The sequence below is a fragment of the Protopterus annectens genome, chromosome 7.part0, assembly GCF_019279795.1.
Source record: "Protopterus annectens isolate FY-2018-M chromosome 7.part0, PAN1.0, whole genome shotgun sequence".
Lineage (NCBI taxonomy): Eukaryota > Metazoa > Chordata > Ceratodontiformes > Protopteridae > Protopterus > Protopterus annectens.
Genome location: NC_056739.1, coordinates 1,997,181,995 through 1,997,203,237, shown reverse-complemented (window position 1 = coordinate 1,997,203,237; position 21,243 = coordinate 1,997,181,995). Strand labels below are relative to the sequence as shown.

At 44.0% G+C, this 21,243-nt stretch overlaps 1 protein-coding gene across 1 annotated transcript in view; it reads left to right on the top strand.

The window, feature by feature from the left end:
• Positions 1–21,243, top strand: part of COPG1 (COPI coat complex subunit gamma 1) — a 1,279,491-nt gene that overhangs the window by 817,583 nt on the left and 440,665 nt on the right. Inside the window, exon 14 of the mRNA XM_044078421.1 lies at positions 10,502–10,745. Coding sequence (XP_043934356.1) covers positions 10,502–10,745 — 244 coding nt within the window. The remainder of the gene's footprint in view (positions 1–10,501; positions 10,746–21,243) is intronic.

Here is a 21,243-nt window from a genome sequence, read left to right as displayed (position 1 = left end):
ACTTCCTGGCCATTGATGTTTCCTCATTTTATCCCTTTTGTATCTGCTGTAACTTAACAAGGCCTTCTGCTTGATCAGAAGTGCCACACACATCCTGTCACCCTGCTGAACATTTTGAAAGTGCATAGTGGCATATGCAACCATTCTGGTGACATTGTCCTTAGTACTGAAGTGAATACCTTCTATAAAAATCCATTTGGACACTGAATTTACCAGTGGCTGGTTTGCTGCTAACACCTATTTTGATAATCCAGATCTGTGATATTGGAAATAGTAGTATTAGCTTAGCTAGAGTATTTTTCAGCAATGACATCCCAGTATTTTCCTACTAAGACTTCAATAGCCAGCTGCCAAGTGCCATTGCAAAGGAGTACCACTTGAGCATCACTTTTGCTGCCAGCCAGATACATTTAGTCACAGACATTGTTTTGCTCTCTAGGCAGCTGCTCCCCTTCACTCAAGGTACTAAGGTGTATGGAATGCTGATTCTTGTGCTGGTTAATTGTGGTGTATGCTTAGGCAAGGTCCAAGACTTTTAAGTATTAAGATGAGAAAGTCCACCTAAAAATGCACTTATCTGTGCTGTCTGTAGCACCTGCTGGATACCCCTAGTAGTTTGCAGCCTACTGGAGCTATTTATCAGTATTTTCTCTTACTTGGTGGAGCAGCTTATGGTAGCTTAGTACTAGCCTGTTCCGTCTAGCCCTACAGTGATCCAGGTCCATTTTTATATATGGGCAACTGGTGTTGTTACAAATCTTAACCTTTCTGTGTTTAGGCTAGTTCTTTGTTTTAATATGATGAGGTACTAACCTTTCTGTTAGTACACAAAGAGGTGGTGGTGTAGAATTAATCTACTCCAACCAGCTGTCCTTTACGCCATATCCTAATCCCATCTCTTCATTTAACAATGCTAAACTTGTAACGGGCCTACTAAAAATCAACAACCTTAAAAGCATCTGCTTAATTTCCCTGTATATTCCCCCAGGCAACAACACCAACACCCTGGAAGAAATCCTGTCCTGGGCCTCCTCAAATATTAAGCTAGAAACCTACGTATTGGGAGATGTAAATATAGACTGGAACAAAATCAATAAACCCAATCCCACCATGTCTGTTAATCTATTTAACTATACTCAGTTTACCAACTCCATCACCAAGCCTAACAAAACTAACCCCCTAGGTTCCATACTAGACTGGATCTTGGTATCTCATCCTAACAAAGTCTTACAATCTGGTGTCATTCCAGACCCACTAGGAGACCACCTCCCCGCCTTTGTCCATCGAGCTTCTCCCTCTTCCCCACAGTCCCACCAATTCATCCACACTCGTAACCTCTCTAACTTCAGTCCTACTACCTTCTCTGATTCATTTAAATGTACTAACTGGAACCCCCTAAAAAAATCTTCCATTAGACGCAGCCGTCGATTTTTTCAACACAACATTCTTAAATGTCCTTGCCTTCCTAGCTCCTGTAAGAAGGAAAAGAGTAAAAACTAAGACCGCCCCATGGCTCACTAAAGGCACCAAAAATATTATTCTACAAAGAGATAAAACCTGGAAAACATACCTCCAAAATAAACAGCCAGAAATCTTACTTAAATACAGACAGCTAAGAAACCTTGCCAAGAAACAAGTTATCAAAGATAAAAAGTCTTACTACATCAAAATACAAGTAAACCATGCAAAAAACCCAAAACAATTTTGGAACTCAATCTATTCCCTCCTTAGGCCAGGCACTGAAAACAACCCCTGCCCTGACACCAGCAAATCTGACCTCAAAATTGCATCATTATTTAACACCTTCTTCACTACTTCAGTTGCTGAACTAACCAAGACCTTTACCAGCAATAACCCTCAACCTCACCCCACCCAAACATCCCCTCCCTCCTCCCCTCCCCTGCTTTCGAACTCAAACCCATCTCCACCCACCTAATTAAGAAACTACTCTCTAAACTAAAGCCTTGTTCCAATGCCCCTGACAACATTCCTTCCTCTTCCTTAAAAACAGCCACCGATAGTATTCCCCTGCCCATCAGCATCCTGATCAATAGATCCTTACTTGAATCCTATGTACCCAAACTTTGGCGTGCTGCATATATTCTTCCACTTCACAAGGGTGGCAAAGACTGTAACGTCTCTAATTTCCGCCCCATAGCCATCCTATCCCCAGTCTCCAAACTCCTTGAAAAATGCATTCACCTCCAGCTCTTGCCATTCCTTACCAAACACCAGCTACTGTCTCCCACCCAACACTGCTTCCACCCAGGACATAGTACCAACACTGCCCTTCTCTCCTTCTTACATATTGTCAATTCTGCTCGTGACTCCGGTAAAATAGTATCCTCAGTTCTGCTGGACTTGTCTAAAGCTTTTGATACTATCTCCCACACCCACCTACTAAATCATCTCTCTCACGTCAATCTCTCTTACAAAGCACTCTCTTGGTTCTCTAGCTATCTCTCTGACAGGTTCCAGGCTGTAAAATGGGGCCAGGGCACCTCTACCTTCCTCCCTACCCCCACTGGAGTACCCCAAGGATCCATACTTGGCCCAGTCCTATTCAGTGTCTTTATTAACAACTTTCACAATGCCATACCCAATATTAAAATTGTACAATATGCCGACAATTCTACCCTGATCTGCTGTGCCTCCAACCTAACAGATCTCCAACTACTGACTCAGACAGCCTTCTCAACCACTGAAAACTGGATGCTCCAAAATCACCTCTCTTTAAATGCAAAGAAAACCAAAAGCCATCTATTTTCTCCTTCAAAATCCTCTCCTATCAGGAAAGATTCACTTCATATAACTAGCCACAACACCTCCATCATAGAGGTTGTACCCTCCGCTAAACTCCTAGGTGTTACCATTGATGAACACCTAAAATTTAACACACATGTCCAGCTAAACATAAAGAAAACCCACGTAAAACCTGGCCTTCTCTACAGAAACGATCACTTCCTCTCTCCTGCCACCAGACTTACTCTCGCCACTACCTATCTCCTTCCCTCTCTACTGTACGGCGCCCCCCTACTTACTAACTTATCCTCTACACTCTCCTCTAAACTAGAAGTTTGTTACAGTAAAATCTCTAGATTTGCTACCAAAGCCAAATCTTCCTCCCATCACTGTTCCTCTCTGCACTCATTAAATTGGCTCATACTCCCCAACCAACTTGACTTTCTCCAAATCACCACTGCCCACAAATTACTTTTCCAACCCACTAAGTGTCCTGCACTATCCAATATCCTACAACCTTATACCCCCCATAGAACACTTAGGTCTACCCACCAAAACCTAATCTCCATCCAAAAACCCAAGCGCCCAGCTGGTCAACTTCTGCTATCCTTCACCGTAGCCAAAAAATGGAATGCTCTGCCCTCCACTCTTAGATCATGTGACAACCTCAAAAACTTTAAAACCCTTCTTCATTCTCACCTTTGCTCAAACAGGAAATGCAGCTGCACTCTTCACCCCATACCTGTCAAGGTCTCCTCCGCTTTTACTCCTGGCTAACCTCCTCACCCTGCTACCCTATCTCATCTGTATTTTGTATAAATTCCAAACTGTACTTTTTAACCACCAGGCTATTTGCCTGTCTTTGCCTCCTGAACAAAGTTGTAAATGTCAGTTTCTTCTTTTATGAATGCTACCTATTGTAATGCCTAGTTTCTGTCTGTAAATTTTAAATTTAATGTACTGCAATGTTTCTTTAAATATTCCATGTAACCTACTATGTATTGTTGGAGCTTTTCTCCCCGGGCCTCCACTGAAAACGAGCTCCCCGAGCCCAGTTGACCTCCCCGGTCATCAAACTGGAATAAATAAATATGTAAATGTGGTCGATGTTTGTTACATTACATACATTGTAAAAGTGGCATCATTCACTGAAAAGTTTAGGAGTTTTAGATTTTTATTTCACTTTTTTTGTTGCCACTATAATTATTTCCATAGCCTGATCTTGAATGGCTATGTCAAGCCTAGTATGCAATCCCCTAGCCTCTTCCATCCTTTGCTTCAGGGTCAGACACTCTTGGTTGTTACTTGTGAGACCAGATGTAACTCATTAAATGGCTTGACCATCTGTAGGTCTGCTAGATGCTGCACTTATCTGAGAAAGGTGCATTCCATGTCTCTCTTCTTTGCTGGGGTGATGTTTTTGGATGGTGATATTCCTTTATCCATTTTCTTTCATTTAAATGTTTCCCCTTAATTGCAAAGTACAGAATTTTTTCATTATGCCCCTTTTGATACTTTAGACCATTTGGTTGAAATTGAACTGGAGACTTTGTTTTTGCTTGGTGTTATAAGGCTTCCACTGAGACACTGAATTTTGCTTATAACTAGCTTCTGAGCTTAGAATATAGTTGGATGCTTTAAATATGGAAGGCTACATTTCATTTAGGTTGTCTGGTCACTGTTTAGAACTGCTTCTGTCTTGATTCCAAGTGAAAAACACTTTTTAGTTTTATTTATTACAAACAGGGCTGTTAAAATAGGTATTTATGGATGTTCTTCGTGTTTCACTGTTGCAGTCATTACATTTGGGTAATCTGCTGGCAGGTTGCCCTCAGTCGGCCTGAATAACAAAGTCTTGGGTCCTGCGGCGGTTGCTGTCCCTTCTTCTATGACGTCAGGTTGTCTGGGGTATACAACATGCAGCCAACACCATATTCATCAGTCTTTCTTGCCGCGCGGTGCCCGAAGTAGAAGCAGTTCGCAAGTGCCGGTCGGCCGACTCCTGAAATTTTCTTTTTCGAGTTTCAGAAACAAAGTCTTCAATCTAAAGCTAAGTAAGTACCCCGCTGGGGAAACTTTTTCTCTTTCCTCCGATGTCAGTAAATGTTAATTGTATTACTTGTGGGAAGCAAATACCTCATAAGGATTTTCATCTGCACTGTATTCCTTGCCTAGGCCCTGACCACAACGTGCCTTGCTGTTGGTTTTGTGCTAGATTTAATCAGCGCACTATTAAGCGCCGGCATATTTTTGCATCTAAATATTTTGGCTCAAGATTTAACTATCCAGAAATGTCGTCAGTTAGCAATCCGACTACCGGAATACACAAAATACGCAAAGACAAAGACAGAGACATATCGTTGAGGTCCAAAACCGACAACGAAACTTCTCCTAAGCCAGTCGTCAGTTCGCCGGTACTCGGTGAGGCGCTTTCGCAGCCCCTGATGCCTGCTACTTTTGATTCACAGGCCTCTACTGAGACCCTTTTGGAGTCTGGTATGCCGCGAGACACTTTAAGTATTGGACCCGCGGATGTCTCTACCTTAGATCGGTCCGGAGCCGCTGAGCAGGCACCGGCTTCTGAGGGTGTTTTCAGGCCTAAAGATTTGTATATTAAACTGACGCCATCTTCTAAACCTAGGCCAAAATCAACTTCTGTGTCTAAGAAACCAATGCTTGGCCCACGTGCACAGGCCCCTATGCCTAAAAAACAAATGATCAAAATGGCTGAGGATTTAATTACTTTGATCCAGGGGTTCCTAACCCCCTCCTGTTAAGCGGCCTAGGCAAGGCACTGATTACGAATCATCTGATCAGGTTTCCATTTTTTCTGATTCCTCGTCTGATCAGGAATTATCTATTCCACCTTATGAGGACTCTGATGCTGAAGAATCCATCCCTTCTGCCTCCCCTCCAGAGGATTTTTCTTTTGGAGAAACTTTGCATACCTTAAGGGAACATTTTCAGTGGGAGAGTCAGGATTTTTCAGAATCTAAAAAGAGGCTTAGGGATTTCCTTCTTCTCCCTCAGCATAGACCTTTGGCTATACCTCCTGTTCTAGACATTGTTGTTGATGTTTTTTCAGAATCCAGCATGACTCCTGATTCCCTGCCTCCGACTCCTAGTAATCCAGACAGATATTCCAGGGTTCCTTACTCCCACAAATTCCTTTTTAAAAACCCTACTGCTGACCCTGAAACCATTTGTCAGGGTCCCAAGTGTGTTAAGGCTTCTACTGCTAAAAATCCTACCCCTTCTGATAGAGACTATAGGGTGCTGAATAGATGGGGTAAGAAGATTTACATGTCTGCAACCTTGGCTATCAGGGCTTTAAACTGTCAATTTCATATGCTTAAATATCAGCAGCATGTCATGGGCTTACTTAAACAGAAAATGATGTTGATTTCTGACTGTGTGGAAAATAAAGAGTTACAGGATTTATTGCATTCAGCTGAACAAGTAGGAAAGCATGCTTTGCAATGTGGTTTTGATTCCTTGGAGGCCTCCTGTAGGGCCGCTGTAACTGTATCTGTGATAAGAAGGCATGCTTGGCTCAAGGAGCAAAATCTGCCTGATCATGTTAAAGCAAAATTGTTGGATGCTCCTTTACAACAGGACAGTCTATTTGGTAACAAGGCAGAAGTTTTGAAAAAGATGGAAGACAAAGCTAAATCTATGCAAACTGTAAAAGATTTCCTACAGGTGCAGCCACCCAGGTTCAGTAGGCACTGGCCTACTAAGAATTGGTCCTTTCCAGTTCCCACCAGAGCCGCTCATGTCAAATCCAGATACACCAAAGGCGCCAGGTTTCAATCACAAGGAGCTTACAGAACAAAACAATGGGGTGCCTCCACCTCCAAATCTGGAAGTAGCAAAGCACCCCCCTACGGTAAACAGTCTCTATGACTTTCCCCTGCCATCACCAAGCACTTATCTTTTTGCAGCCCCTTTGGGGGGAAAACTGGCACTTCATGCACAAAATTGGCTTCTAATTACCCAGGACAAGTGGGTTTTAAATGTAGTATCCCAGGGATGCAGATTTCATTTCCACACGTTGCCAATCCCAAACGGATGGCCAGATCTGCCTCCAAATCAATGGGCAGAGGCCAAGAAGCAAGTCATGTCTCTCATGAGTAGGGGGCTATTCAACCAGTACCAGAAAAGGAAAAGGGACAAGGTTTTTATTCAAGGCTTTTCCTGGTACCCAGAAAAGACAAATCATGGCGTCCCAATTCTGGACATCCATTCTAAATATATTCCTGGACATTCCAAAATTCAAGATGTTGACTCTGCAACAGTTACTGTCCATGCTAGGCAAGGATGCCTGGTTGGTAACTCTAGACTTAAAAGAGGCTTACCTGCATATCCCAATCAGGGAATCTTGCAGAAGATACCTCTGCTTCAAAGCAGGCTATTTGCATTACTAGTTCTCTGCACTGCCCTTTGGCTTATCTACTACGCCCATGGTCTTCACAAAGTGCCTGGCACCAGTAATTGCATTTTGCAGACAAAGAAACATTCAAATTTACCCTTATCTGGACAATTGTCTAATTCAGGCAGAAAACAAGGACACTCTTCTACAGCATCTGGCGTTTGTAAAAAGGCTTCTAACTTGTCTAGGGTACACCATAAATGAAAAGAAATCACAACTGGTACCCTCTCAAATAATTACATTCCTAGGTGCAAGCTTGAATACAACTGCTCAGATGGCTTACCTCACACCAGAAAACAAATTCAGTTGATGACTTACTTCAAACAAGTGGCCACACAAACCCAGCTATCTGCAAGACAAATCCTGCAGGCCTTGGGGTTCATGGCTTCCTGCATTCTACTAATTCCATATGCAAGACTGCATATGAGGAAATTCCAATGGTACCTAAAAGGTTTATGGAGTCAACATGGTCACAGCCTGGAAACAATGATTCCTATCATTCCTTGCCTGCAGCAGGAGTTCCTATGGTGGGCAGAGGCCTGTCACCAAAACAAGGGACTGTCATTCATTCCACTCCCTGCCTCCCAAACCCTGACTACAGATGCATCAGATTATGCTTGGGGGGCCCATCTGGCTGGGAGATGCAGTCAGGGCAAATGGAGCCCAAATCAAATGCACTTACATATCAACCAGAAAGAAATGCTAGCTGCACAGAATGCTCTGACAGCCTTCAAGAACTTTCTTCATCCAGGACAACTACTGATAAAGACTGACAACACCACAGTCATGTGGTACATAAACAAGCAGGGGGGCACCCATTCCTACCCCCTTTGCAGACTAGCCATGACTTTGTGGAACACAGCCCTGACTTACCAAATACATCTGCAAGCTCAATTCCTGCCAGGAAAACAAAATACTCTGGCAGACGAACTAAGCAAAACTCTTATGGACCCACACGAATGGAAACTGGATCCACAAATCTTCAGCATGTTGATACGAAAATGGAGGAGCCCAGACATAGATCTTTTTGCCTCTCCCCAAAACTATCAGTTGGACAAATTTTGCACAAGAATCCATCACAAAAAAGCTTGGAAAGTGGATGCCCTATCCTTCAGCTGGAAAAAACTATCAGTCTATGCCTTTCCCCCTCTGCCTCTGCTCTCCAAGGTTTTACTAAAAGTCAGGCAAGACAAACCGAAAGTGATTCTGATTGCTCCAGACAGGCCTCGCCAACACTGGTACCCGCTCCTGCGCAATATGTCACGCCTTCCCCCATGGTACCTGCCTCAGACACCTTATCTACTGTCTCAACAGAACTATCAAATAATGCACACTCATCTCCAACTCTGAATCTTGCAGCATGGTTAATCAACTAATTTCACCAGCTACATCTCTCAGTAAACCTGTGATGGATGTCATTTTTGAGGCTAGAAGGCCTAGTACTAGAAAATCTTATGCGGATAAATGGAAAAGATTCTGTGCCTGGAACCAGGCACAAGGAACAAACACAGCAATGCCCAATATTCCTCAGATTCTGCAATATTTAACCGAGATGTTTCACAAGGACCTATCTTTTTCTTCTATAATAATTCATGCCTCTGCCATTTCGGCTCATTACAGCACAGAGCCTCCTCTCTTTTCTCATCCCCTGCTAAAACAGTACCTCAGAGGGGCCAAAAATTTGAGACCTCCCAGGAGAGCACCAACTCCGGCATGGGACCTCAATTTTGTGCTGGAAAAACTCACCCTGCCTCCTTTTGAATCTGCTACTACTGCAGACAGAATTTCTCTCTTGGAAGACAGCTTTCCTTTTAGCAGTCACTTAAGCCAGAAGGATTTCAGAACTACAGGCTCTCATGGCAGTGGAACCTTTCATTATATTTTACCCGGACAGGGTGGCTCTCAGGACCAATCCATCCTCTATGCCTAAAGTGGTATCTAGTGTGGCTCTTAATCAGACCATTTATCTGCCAACTTTTTTCCCAAATCCACAGAACAAGGGGGAGCGGATTCTGCATTCATTGGATGTACACAGACAACTAAGATTCTACTTAGACAGGACAAAATCTCTAAGAAAATCTGAGCAATTACTGGTGGCATTTGCTGCAGGGGCAGAGGGAAAGGCTATTTCAAAGCAGACTATTTCAAAATGGATAAGCCATTGTATTTATTTCTGCTACATGCACCATGGTAAACCTGTCCCCAAGGGGATCAGATCCCATTCCACCAGGGCTGCATCTACTTCTGCAGCCTTTCTCAGAGGGGTTCCTACCAGAGACATTCTAGAAGTTGCTACTTGGAGTTCAGTTCATACGTTCACCAAACATTACCATTTACCCCTCTTCTCTAACTCCAGAGCAGGCTTTGCCACTGCTGTCCTGCAGGGCCTTTTAGCTACTCCCAATGGTGTATAATTCCATCCTCCCAAACATAGCTTTGGGATTCTACCCAAATGTAATGACTGCAACAGTGAAACACGAAGAACATAGTACAGTTGTGTCTACTTACCATAAATGTAGATGTTTGAGTGTATTCACTGTTGCAGTCCTGGTTATCCACCCGTCAGCCCCCTATTTCTCTCTTATTTTACCTCTTCTTTTCTTTTACTATGTTCAAAAAGCCTTTTTGGTGCATTTGCTTGTATTTGGAGGTATATATATATATATATATATATATATATATGTTGTTGTCTTTCGGCTTTTCCCAGTTAGGGGTCGCCACAGCGGAACTCCGGTCCGCTAATGATTGGCAGTAGATATTCACGAACGCTGAGGTGCCAGCTTGACGTTCAAGCTTCAACGATGGCACGCCCATTTACACATGTCTTTCGAACGCCCACCCAACCACAGGGAGGACATGCAGACTCCACACAGAAGGCACTCCCCGCACTCCAGCCGAGAATCAAACGGGAGGACCTCTTGCTGTGAGGCAACAACGCTACTGCTGCACCACAGTGGAAGTCTAATTATTTATATATATATATATATATATATATATATATATATATATATATATATATATATATATATATAAATTCTCCTCCCCATTTGGGGGGTACCTAACATCTGGGGCAAGAAAAACTGATGAATATGGCGTCGGCAGCATGTTTTATACTCCTGACGACCTGACGTCATGCAAGAAGGGACAGCAACCAACGCAGGACCTAAGACTTTGTTATTCAGGACGACTTAGGGCAACCTACCAGCAGATTACCTAAATGTAATGACTGCAACAGTGAATACACTCTAACATCTACATTTATGGTAAGTTTATACAACTGTACTTTGTGTGGAGACTAACATTAACTGTGTCAGTATTTGTGCCTAGGGTGGCTTTGAGTACAAACGAGCAATTGTTGACTGCATTATCAGCATCATTGAGGAAAACCCAGAGAGCAGGGAAACTGGGCTGGCGCACCTGTGCGAGTTCATTGAAGACTGTGAGTTCACTGTCCTTGCTACAAGGATTCTTCATCTTCTAGGCAGAGAGGGACCTAGGACCAACAGCCCTTCCAAGTACATCCGATTCATCTACAATAGAGTTGTCTTAGAGAATGAAGAAGTCAGGGCAGGTGAGTTACTTTTTTGTGATTGTAATTTTATGCACACTGTATTACATGTAATGCTCTTGTGGAAAAAAAAAATTCCAGTTTGGAATGGATCAGCCTTGTGCCATTGAAAGAAGTGCTACTGTGAATATATATATAAGCTGCTTGTAAAGAGTAGACATGTAAACACATTAACAACAAGCAAGTTTACTGGTTAGTAGTAGCTAAAATAAGAAAAGTCCAGTTGTCATGGTGTGAGATTTTGTTTGATAAACCATTAGCTAGTTTACATTCTTTTCTGCTCTGTTCAAGAGTTTGAATAAATAGCATTAAAGAAGAGTCCTCTTATAAAGCATATAAATTAAAAATTGCTTGAGAGCAGTATGGACTGAATTTTTGTTAAAAGGAAAGCAAAGCTGTAGATGGTAAGACTTTTAACTGGGGGAAACAATGTTTTGTGTAGTTTTGCAGTGTGCTTTTTGCAGAATTAGAAGCAGACAATTAATTGAGCATATTTTTTGAGGAAATTGATTTTGAATATTTTTTGGTGGTCATTGTTAAGTGTTGCGTATGAAAATTAGTTTCTTCTGTTTCCCATAGTTAGATGCAAGGAAACTTTAAATATGGAGTTGTGGCAAAGGGTGCAGTATTGATCTCTTCTCTAGTAGCCTTAACTGTATGGGTTATAGCTTGCCACAGATATAACAGCTAGCTAACTTCCAAAGCTTCAGGTTACCTTCCATGTATTCAAACTGTTAGGCAGCTTGAACTGAGCTGCCTTAAAGGATAGGTTTGAGTGCTAAGCCCTTCAGAGGTTTCATGCTGAGCGATGGAGGCTGAGCCCTGAGAGAAGTAGAAAATGTGTATGTGTGTGTGTATATATATATATATATATATATATATATATATATATATGTGTGTGTGTGTGTGTGTACATACACACACACATGGTGTATGTATTTATATGTGTATATACATACACATGTATACACGCACAGTGTATGTATGTGTGTGTGTGTTTGTGTATATATATATATATATATATATATATATATATATATATATATATATATATATATATATATATATATATAATATGTATGTGTGTGAGCATATACACACACACATATATGCATACTCTGGTATAATCAAAAAACAAAAAGTGGGGATGGTGGGAGCTGTTACTGTAGCAGTGAACATTCAAACGTTTTATGTTATAACAAGCTTTCTTACATAACTGTACTATGTTCATCATATTGATCACTGCTGCAGTAGCCTTAGCTATATGGCTAGATTACCCTAGCTTACTGTATTGAGGAGGTGGAAAGGGAAAGGTCCAGAAACTCTTGGAGAATGCCCCTTGGAAAGCCCGATATAGAGCTACAGACTCGAGCTTGTAGTGCTTTGTAAAAGTATGTACAGAGAACCAAGTTGCTTCTTCTAGGATACTTCTAGAATCCAACTGTTTCCAAAAAGCTATAGAAGATGCCAAGCCTTTGGCAGACTGGGCCTTGACCCTGCCCAGAATAGTTTTGTTTTGGTGAGAATAACAAAAGTTACTAGCCTGAGACAACCATTTGGAAAAAGTCTGTTTTGACACAAGTTGTCCCTTCTGATCCAAAGATCTGAAAGAATTTTTTCTGTCAAGATAGTACCTGAGTTGTCTGTAGATATCCAAGGTATAGAGTATATTTTCTCCATCGTTTTGGGGTTCAGGAAAGAAAACCGGGAGATGGGTAATTTGGCTTATGGTAAACTTTGATATCACTTTCACCATAAATGAAATTAATTCTCAATTAAACCCTGTCTTTGTGTAAAATGAGATAGTGTTGACTCACCATAAGAGCTTGCAACTCAGGTACACTGCTTGTAGAGGTGATAGCAATCAGTAAAGCAGTTTTCCATGTTAAAAACATCAAGTCAGCCAGATGGCCTAGTTTTAATGAAGCAAATGTTGGCTTCTCTAACACAAACTTTAGATCCCAAGGAGCTGCCACCAATTTTCTTGGAAGTTTCTTAAGCAAAACCCCTTTCAAAAACATTATGACATGAGACTGCATTGAAAGAGGAGGTTCCATGTCTAAACATGCTGAAATGGCCAATAAATGAGCCATCATGGAGGAGTAAGAAAGGCCAAAGCATAGCAACTTACACATTCATTGTCAAACCAGGGAAACACTATCTTTGAATGGGTGCTGGTTATGTTGCTGGCATCAACTAGAAAACCTTTACCATTTGCTAATATAACTCAGATGTTATTCCATCTTGTGCTTTCCAAAAACTCTCAGGGTAAGCTCTACCCATAATGCTCCTCATAAGATTACCCCAGATATTGTTTGCCTCTTCATAGTGCTATAGAAGCATTCTGTCCTCTGAGCTGTCAAATGTGCATGTGCGTGAGACTTGAGATTGCAGAACGACAGCATAATATATAAAAAAAAAAAAACGGTAAGATGTCTTTCTATTTTATTGTTGCAGCATTCCTGACTTAAGAAAGTTGCCTGCCAATGCGACGACCCGACGTCGGCCAGTATACCAAAGTCTTTTACTACCTAATGTGCGCAGTACATCTGACATTGGCCTTCAGCAGTTGGCCATAAAAGAGATGTATGCGCACACCACCTTCAGAACTTCTTTGCCTCCAGTTGGATCGCCAGTCACGGATGTCACTCTGTGTCCTATTGAGGAAACCTTTTGATGTTATGTAGTCCAATCTCGCCTACATTCTTACCGGTGGGTTCGGAGCCGAACCTCGGCTCCGACTCGGCCATACTCTAGCTCAAAGTCTTTCAATTGGCTGGTGGCTAAGAGGTATCCCATGCTGCACTGCTCCCTTTCCCTAGATCTCGTTTGCCGCTCGTAAAGCTTAGACGTGGTCTCGCTCTTGGCTGTGACTAAGTATAACTTTTCTTCTTCTTTACTAGTTGTTGCTCCAAACGCTATTTTCATAGCTAGGTGTGTGTGTTTTTGTTTTTGTTGAAGCTGTTTGTGTGGCCTTTTGTGGCCTTTGTCTTAGTATCCCGTTCGCTCCTATCTCCCTTACGGGCTAGGCCCATTTCAGGTAGAGGACCTAGTCCTCTCTCCAGTTATCTGTTACCCTTCTGTGTTTGTTTGTTTCGGTGGTTACCCTATCCCTTCGGGCTAGGGCCATTTAAGTTAGAGGATCTAGTCCTCCCCTTGTTTCCTGTATGGGCCATTTAAGTTAGAGGTTCTTGTGTGGTGTCTGCAGTTTATTTAGAGTCTAGTTCCTGCACTTTTGTTGCTGGTGTCGGGTTTGTCGGTTGAGTTGTGTCTAGTGTCCTACCGATTATGTCTAAGGATACAAAAGAACACAAGCCTTTGGGCTTCAAAAAATGTAGTAAATGTGGATACAAGATGTCGATTACTGATGGACACTCTGTGTGTGTATATTGTTTGGGGGCTATCCACCTTCAGGAATCTTGTGCGTTCTGTCACGCATTCAGCCCTCATGTTCTTCAAGAAAGGAAGAACAAGCTAATTCTGAAAGGATTACTGAAACCCTCCTTTGAAGAAGACCTGGAGAGGTCTTCTAGTGCTAAGTCCTCTCCCTCTAAAAGAGACAAGACCTCCAAAGCAAAAAAAAAATGCTCTCTGGCTCCGTCAGTCTTATCGGAGCCTCCGGAGAAAGTTGCTAAGTCTACTGTGGCTTCCTCGGCTCCACTGGCTTCAGTGCGGAAGGAAGTTGGTGAATCGACAGAACCTACATTGGCTCCCAGCCTCTCAGAGCCGGTGATGGAGATACTTGTTCAGAGCCGGGCTCGAGTTTTTAGACCGGTTTCTCCTCCTCGCAGGTCTCCTTCTGAGAGGAGGTCTAGATCTCCTACCTTATCCTCTAGGTCCTCCAGGACTCTCTCTGATGTTGGTAGAGTGGTGCAGAGACTGCTCCAATCATCGGTGTTGGCTATATTATTTTCGGCTCCAGCCCAGTCGGCCCTGGAGCCCGTCACCCATCCATCGTCGATAGTTCCTCCTCCGAGCTTCTCTCAGCCTTCGGACCCAGAGTTGTCGGTGCCATCTGATGCTTCTAGGTTGGCTCTGGTAGCCCATCCTGGCTTCTAGGCTCTGATCTCAGCTCCGACCCCATCGGCTCCGTCCACGGGGTCCAGGACTCATGGTTCCTCAGTCGGACCTGAGGGGGGGAGTCTTGGGAAGCTCTTCGGCTCCTAGCCTCCCTCACGGTGCTTCGGCACGGGTGAGCCTGTCCCTTGCTTCGGACCTTGTTCCTTCTGCTCCGAGGGCTTCCACGGTTGGTCGATCTTTGGAGCTGGGGGGAGGACCAGCTTTCAAGGTCATGCGTAGCATGCTGGCCAGGTCCACAGCTGCATCATATAGCACCGACACTCTACCCCCTCCAGCTCCAGTATCAGTCTCTGATCGCCCCCTATCCTTGGACAGCAGAGACCCAAGGCCTCAGGATACCTCCATGAGTGGTCCCCAACTTTCTGAGGGCTCCCCAGAGTTTTTGCCTTAGGAGCCCCCCAGAAAAAAGAGCGTGCAAGAGGAAGCACAGTGACTCCCAGGAAGAGTCTCTCACGTCGGACACTGACCTGGAGGAGTCAGAGGGGTCCCCCAAGTCGTCCTCTGAGGATATCTCTTTCGCAGATATCCTAGAGATCTACTACTACAGACCAGGGACGCCACTATCAAGCTGTGTCAAAAACTGGGTATCACACTGAACTGGGAAAAGTCTGCCTTGTTGCCCTCGCAGCATGTCACCTTTATAGGCGCCGAATTAGACACCGTGCTCATGAGGGCGCTTTTACCACAAGAAAGGATTCAGGGTTTGCAACAACAGGTATACGCGTTGCTCCCACTGAAAAAGGTAAAGGCAAAAACGGTTCTCAAATTGTTAGGGACGATGGCTGCAACAATTATGCTGGTTCCTCTTGCGAGGCTACACATGAGGCTCCTTCAGTGGCTGATCTTCGCCCAGTGGTCTCTACAACACCTTCCGCTTTCTCATCTTATAATGATCACAGACAAGTGCAAGCAAGATCTACGCTGGTGGCTTCACACCAGCAACCTCAATGCGGGAAAGCCCTTCGTCCCACCTCCTCCTGTTGCCACAGTGACCACGGATGCCTCCCAGATTGGGTTGGGGGGGGCATTGTCTCAGCAGGACAGTTAAAGGTACTTGGCAAGAGCACGAGATAAATTTGCATATCATTATCTTGGAGTTGAGAGCAGTGCTTACTAGTGTTGCAAGCACTTCAGAGCTTTCTTCCTCTCGGGATAATTGCAATCCACTCAGACAATATGTTGGTGCTATGGTATCTGAACAAACAGGGAGGAACCAAGTCATACCCCCTTTGCAGAGAGGCCATTTGAGTGTGGCAGTGGGCAGTGTCTTCCCTATGCTTTCTTGTAGCAATGCACATTCCGGTGAACTCCAACATGATTGCTGACAGGTTGAGCAGAGCTATTCTGATGCCTCACGAGTGGTCCCTGAACAGTCAGGTTGCGGAGCAGATTTTCCGCAGATGGGGTCAGCTTTGCTGCGACCTATTTGCCAGTCCCCTCAATACCAGGTGCAGCAGCTATTTCACCCTTATCCCCCCTCAGGGGGAGTCACCCAGGGACGCTCTAGTTCACTGTTGGCCCTCCGGTTTACTTTATGCTTCTCACCTGTTCCTCTGTTGACAAAGGTTATTCAGAAAACGCAATCCTTGGGAAGCAGAATGATTCTGATTGCTCCACACTGGCCTCATCAAATTTGCTTCCCCTTTCTCCATCCCTATCTCATGGACGACCCCTAAATTCTGGATTCACAGCCAGATCTACTGACTCATATGTCAGGGCAGTTCCATCCCTCTCTTTAGACCCTCCGGTTGACAGCTTGGCTACTCCAGTTCCATCACTAGTCAGGATCCATCATTTTTCTCTGGAAGTGGTTCCTATTCTGTCTTCTTTCCATAAGCGTTCGACCAGAAAGATTTATTCCAGTAAATGGAAAAAATTCTCCATCTGGGCTCATGCAAGATTCTCCATCTGGGCTCATGCAAGACAAATTGATCAGTTTTGAATTTTCAATCCGGGATCAGCGGCCGCGACCATTAAAGTCCAGTTGGCGGCTATCCTCCCCCTTTCACGTTGCTAATGAACCCAGTCTAATGGCGCGTAGACTTTGTAAGGCATTCTTGAAGGGCACTATGCTGCTTCGCCCTCCAGTCTTTGACCCGGTCATGCCTTGGGACCTAAATTTTGTGCTACAATGTCTCACTTTTGTCTCCCTTTGAGCCTGCAGCTACTTGTGAATTGAAATATTTGACTTGGAAGACAATCTTTTTGGTAGCCATCACTTCAGCTAGGCGGGTCTCTGAGCTCCAAGCTTTGTCAATCAGACCTCCTTACTTGAGATTTCACAAGGACAGGGTTTCCCTCAGACCAAACCCTTCTTTTATGCTGAAGGTGGCTTTGGTTATTAATCTCAGCCAGTCTATTGAACTGCCCATATTTTTTCCAGAGTTTTCTAATAAGGCAGAATTTAAATTTCACCAGCTATATGTTCATAGACAGTTGCATTTCTATTTGCATAGAATGAAGGCTCTTAGAAAATCAGATCAGCTATTTGTCTCATTTTCAGACAATAGGTTTGGGTCTCCTATTTCCAAAGTGACCTTGTCTAGATTGATCTCTAGTTGTATTTCCTTCATTTATGCCTCAAGTGGTAAGAAGTTACCATTTAGAGTGAAGGCTCATTCTAACCGATCAATGTCTACCTCTACAGCATTTCAGGCCAGGATGTCTATGGATGATATTTGTGCTGCGGCTACATGGGCATCTCCTCACACCTTTATTACTCACTACAAATTGGATTTGATATCCAGAGGCAGATCTTCCTTTGTTTCCACAGTGCTCAGGAGTATTTTCCACTGAGCCTCCCAGGGTTCAGGTGCTGGGGATGCTGTCCCATGGGTAAGAATGTAGGTGAGATCGGACTACATAACTTCAAGAAGTTATGTACTCACCATAATGTTCGATGTATGTAGTCCATCTCGCCTCACATTCTTACTTACCCCCCGCCTTCCCCTTCCTGGAGGGCCTAGAGGTTGGTTCTGGTTTCAGTACTCCTTTTATTATTGGGCTGATTCTCCTTCTCTATGTGTTATGTGTATGGGAGGTGAGTGCTTGAGCTTGCAGCAAACAAGATCTGGGGAAAGGGAGCAGTGCAGCATGGGGATACCTCTTTGCCACCAGTCAATTGAAAGACTTCGAGCTAGAGTATGGCCGAGTCGGAGCTGAGGTTCGGCTCCGAACCTACGGGTAAGAATGTGAGGCGGGATGGACTACATACATCGAACGTTATGGTGAGTACATAACTTCTTGTTTTTTTATACCTTTCTCTATCCCTGAGGTTCATGTCATCCAAAAAGGGAAGTGCGACTGAGGACGACAGATTCCACATGAAGACGGTCATACTCAGTGCCTTTTTTGCCTAGGCCCTCAGCACGATCACAAGTCATGTACTATTTGCCAATCCTTTGTCCCAAAAACCCTCTGGAGTCAGTTATCCTCCCTTGCGATCTACCTAGAAAACCAGTATCTCAAGCTTCTAGCAAACAGCATGATGGACTCCCCTCTGGACCTGACAACCAAACCTACAAAACAGAAAGCCAAAAAAACTTAGGCCCGAATCCAAAGCTGCACCTCTCGAGTTGGACGTCTCTCCCTAAATGCATGAGAGCTAGGAAACGTGCTGACCGAGATCTGTTCAACTACCTGCTCCTCTTAGTGTCTATCATTGAGTTCTTCTCTCTCTCTTTCATTTCCTACCGTTTCAGTAAATCTAACATACCATTGCTGGTACTTCTTCCTTTTACCTTAAGTGATATTTCTTAAGTACCATTGTTAAACCCAAACCAGGAATCACAGGAACAAGGAACAGCAAGTCCAACACCCGCAGCTGTTGTTAAAATGTTTTTATTAGGCGCTTTCGTCTTTCTCTGTCACAGACTTCTTCAGAATAATTAAAATACTCTGATGTCACACTATAAATACCCTTCTCCATGTCATGATAGGTTAATACAAAAACACCCCACCCCTATTTGATTGCATGTAAAATGTTATTGAACATTACCCTAAAATCATACCTTGCTAGTTTCCACTCCAGCTTTTGTCCTCCTCCAACTCCAGCTGAGCCTTTTGAGTCCCCAGTAGCGACTTCTCTGTCTTCGACCATTTTGGTGCTGGTCAGAGCGTCTTCTCTGGTTCCAATAGTTTCCTTGAGTTCTTTGGGTTTGTGAGATCCGGAGACCTCCTGGGGTCAAAGCTTCATTCCCGGTTCCGCAGGGCAGGGTTCCACTCTGGCTTTTTCAGAGCCGTCCATGCCCCTCGGTGCTTCGGCACATGTAAGCTCATCTCTGGCTTCAGCTTCAGAGGTGTCTTCCTCAGTGCAGGGTGGAACCACTGTTCCGAAGGAGTCTGTTTCTGTTCTGGGCTCCCATCCCTCTACAGGGGGGCCTGCCTTCTAGGCCATGGAGAGGGCCTTGTCCATTGTGGGCAAACAGTCTATGCCTTCTTTGTCAGACCAAACATCTTGTCCTTCCCTTTGACCAGAGCTTCCCCCAATCTCTGCCCTGGGACATCAGGCAAAAAAGACTCATGATCTAACCACGGTGGTTATGTCCTCTTCAGATACCTCTTGGATCATCCCACTGAAGATGTACCTTTGAAGAGAAAGTGCAGTAGGAAGCACCTGGACTCCCCTGACAAGTCTTAACACTAAAGATACCGATTTTGATGAAGGGGAAGGTTCCCCTAAGTCATTCCTTGAAGACGTTTCCTTCACGGACATCCTAGAGATCCTAAAACAGAGGAGATCCTAAAACAGAGGGGATGGCTGGACTCTCAAGCCTTCCTCAGAGGAATCTGTGTGCCTAGAGGCTTTCCGTGTCCAACCTTCTACCTCTTGGATCTCTCCGCCCGCTGACAATCTCATTAAATTGATTGCTGAGCAGGCCTGGAAGTTGCCTGACACCATTGAGCCAATTCCTAAGAGACCAGACCATATTCTTTCAGCCCCTTAGGATTAGCAGCCGTGGGCCAAGGGAATACCTGTAGATGCCATGCTACCAAGAAGGAACTTGCTTTCAAAAGTCCCACTCTTCATCCTCCTAATAAAGAGTCTAGGACAATGCACGTATATGCTTCATTGACCTTCGCTCTCAGGTCCTTGAATTACGTGGCACATTTTATGCGACTTAGAGATCTGATAAAAGAGCTATCGGATACTTTGGCAGGAGCAGTAGCTAAAGCAGTTCGAGACAAAGTAGCTTCTCAGGTCACCACCCTAGATTCCATTTCCAACTCATCCATGAAGCTAACTGTGCATGCTGCCAAAGGGACGATGAGAGCAGCTGGTTCAGGTGTAATCATTAGGAGACTCGCCTGGATGCGCTTATGTGATTTTGTGGAGCCATTTAAGTCTTCTTTTGTCAGTGCTTCATTTGACGGAACACCCTTGTTTGGTCCCAAAGTTAAAGACATTCTGGTGGCCAGATGTGAGAAAGATGGAGAGACTCTTAACAGCTGTGGGTGTATGCTTTTCCACTCCTCAGCGGCCTTATTCCAGGAACCAGAGAACTGGAAGGCTATGGTTCAAGAAGTCCCAAGGGCCTTTCCAGGACTCTCATGCCATTGAATTTCCCCAGGGCAGAGAGGGAAGTAATAACAGAAGACACCACGCAAGAGGCAGAGGTGGCTTACAGAGTCAAGGTTCCATGGATTCTTTCCCTGGGAACTGCTATCAGTGTTCTTGAAAGGAGGCCCGATTGCTGTCCTCTGGAGGCAGTTGGGGCGATTTTCCCTGCACCAGTATGCCTGGCTAAGGATAAAGGACAGTTGGGTGCAGAGGATTATATACCAGAGATTACAATATCCCTTTTTCAGAACAACTAAAGATATTGAAAAGAATCCCAGACATTCCACCTAGTCACATGGATGCAGCAATCTTAGAAATTCAAAAACTGTTCCACAAAAGAGTCACCCAGACAGTCCCACCAGACCAGAAAGGATCCAGAATTTGCTCAAGATTCTTTTTAGTGCCAAAGAAGGCAGGGGACTGGAGATCAATCCTGGATCTCAGTTTGTTGAACATATCAGTTCAACAAACCAAATTTCGGGTAGTCATGGTTCAGTCTGTACTTCCGTTCTTGGAAAAAGACTATTGCATACGCTGAATAGATCTTCAGGATGCATATTACCATATAAAAATGGACAAGCTATCCAGAAGACTTCTATGCTTCCTGCTGAGAGCCAGTTATTCTCAGTTCAGGGCACTGCCCTTTGGTCTCACCACAACCCCCATGGTGTTCACCAAATGCAATCATCTCAGACTAATAGGATTCCAGGTGTTTCCATATCTAGAAGACTAGTCCTTATCACTCCCACCAGGCTTCTACATGTAGAGGTATGAGACTATATTCTTCTGCTTTGTTCCAACTTGGGCATCACTATAAATTGGGAAAAGTGCCATTTAGAACCATCTCCACAGTTAGGAGTT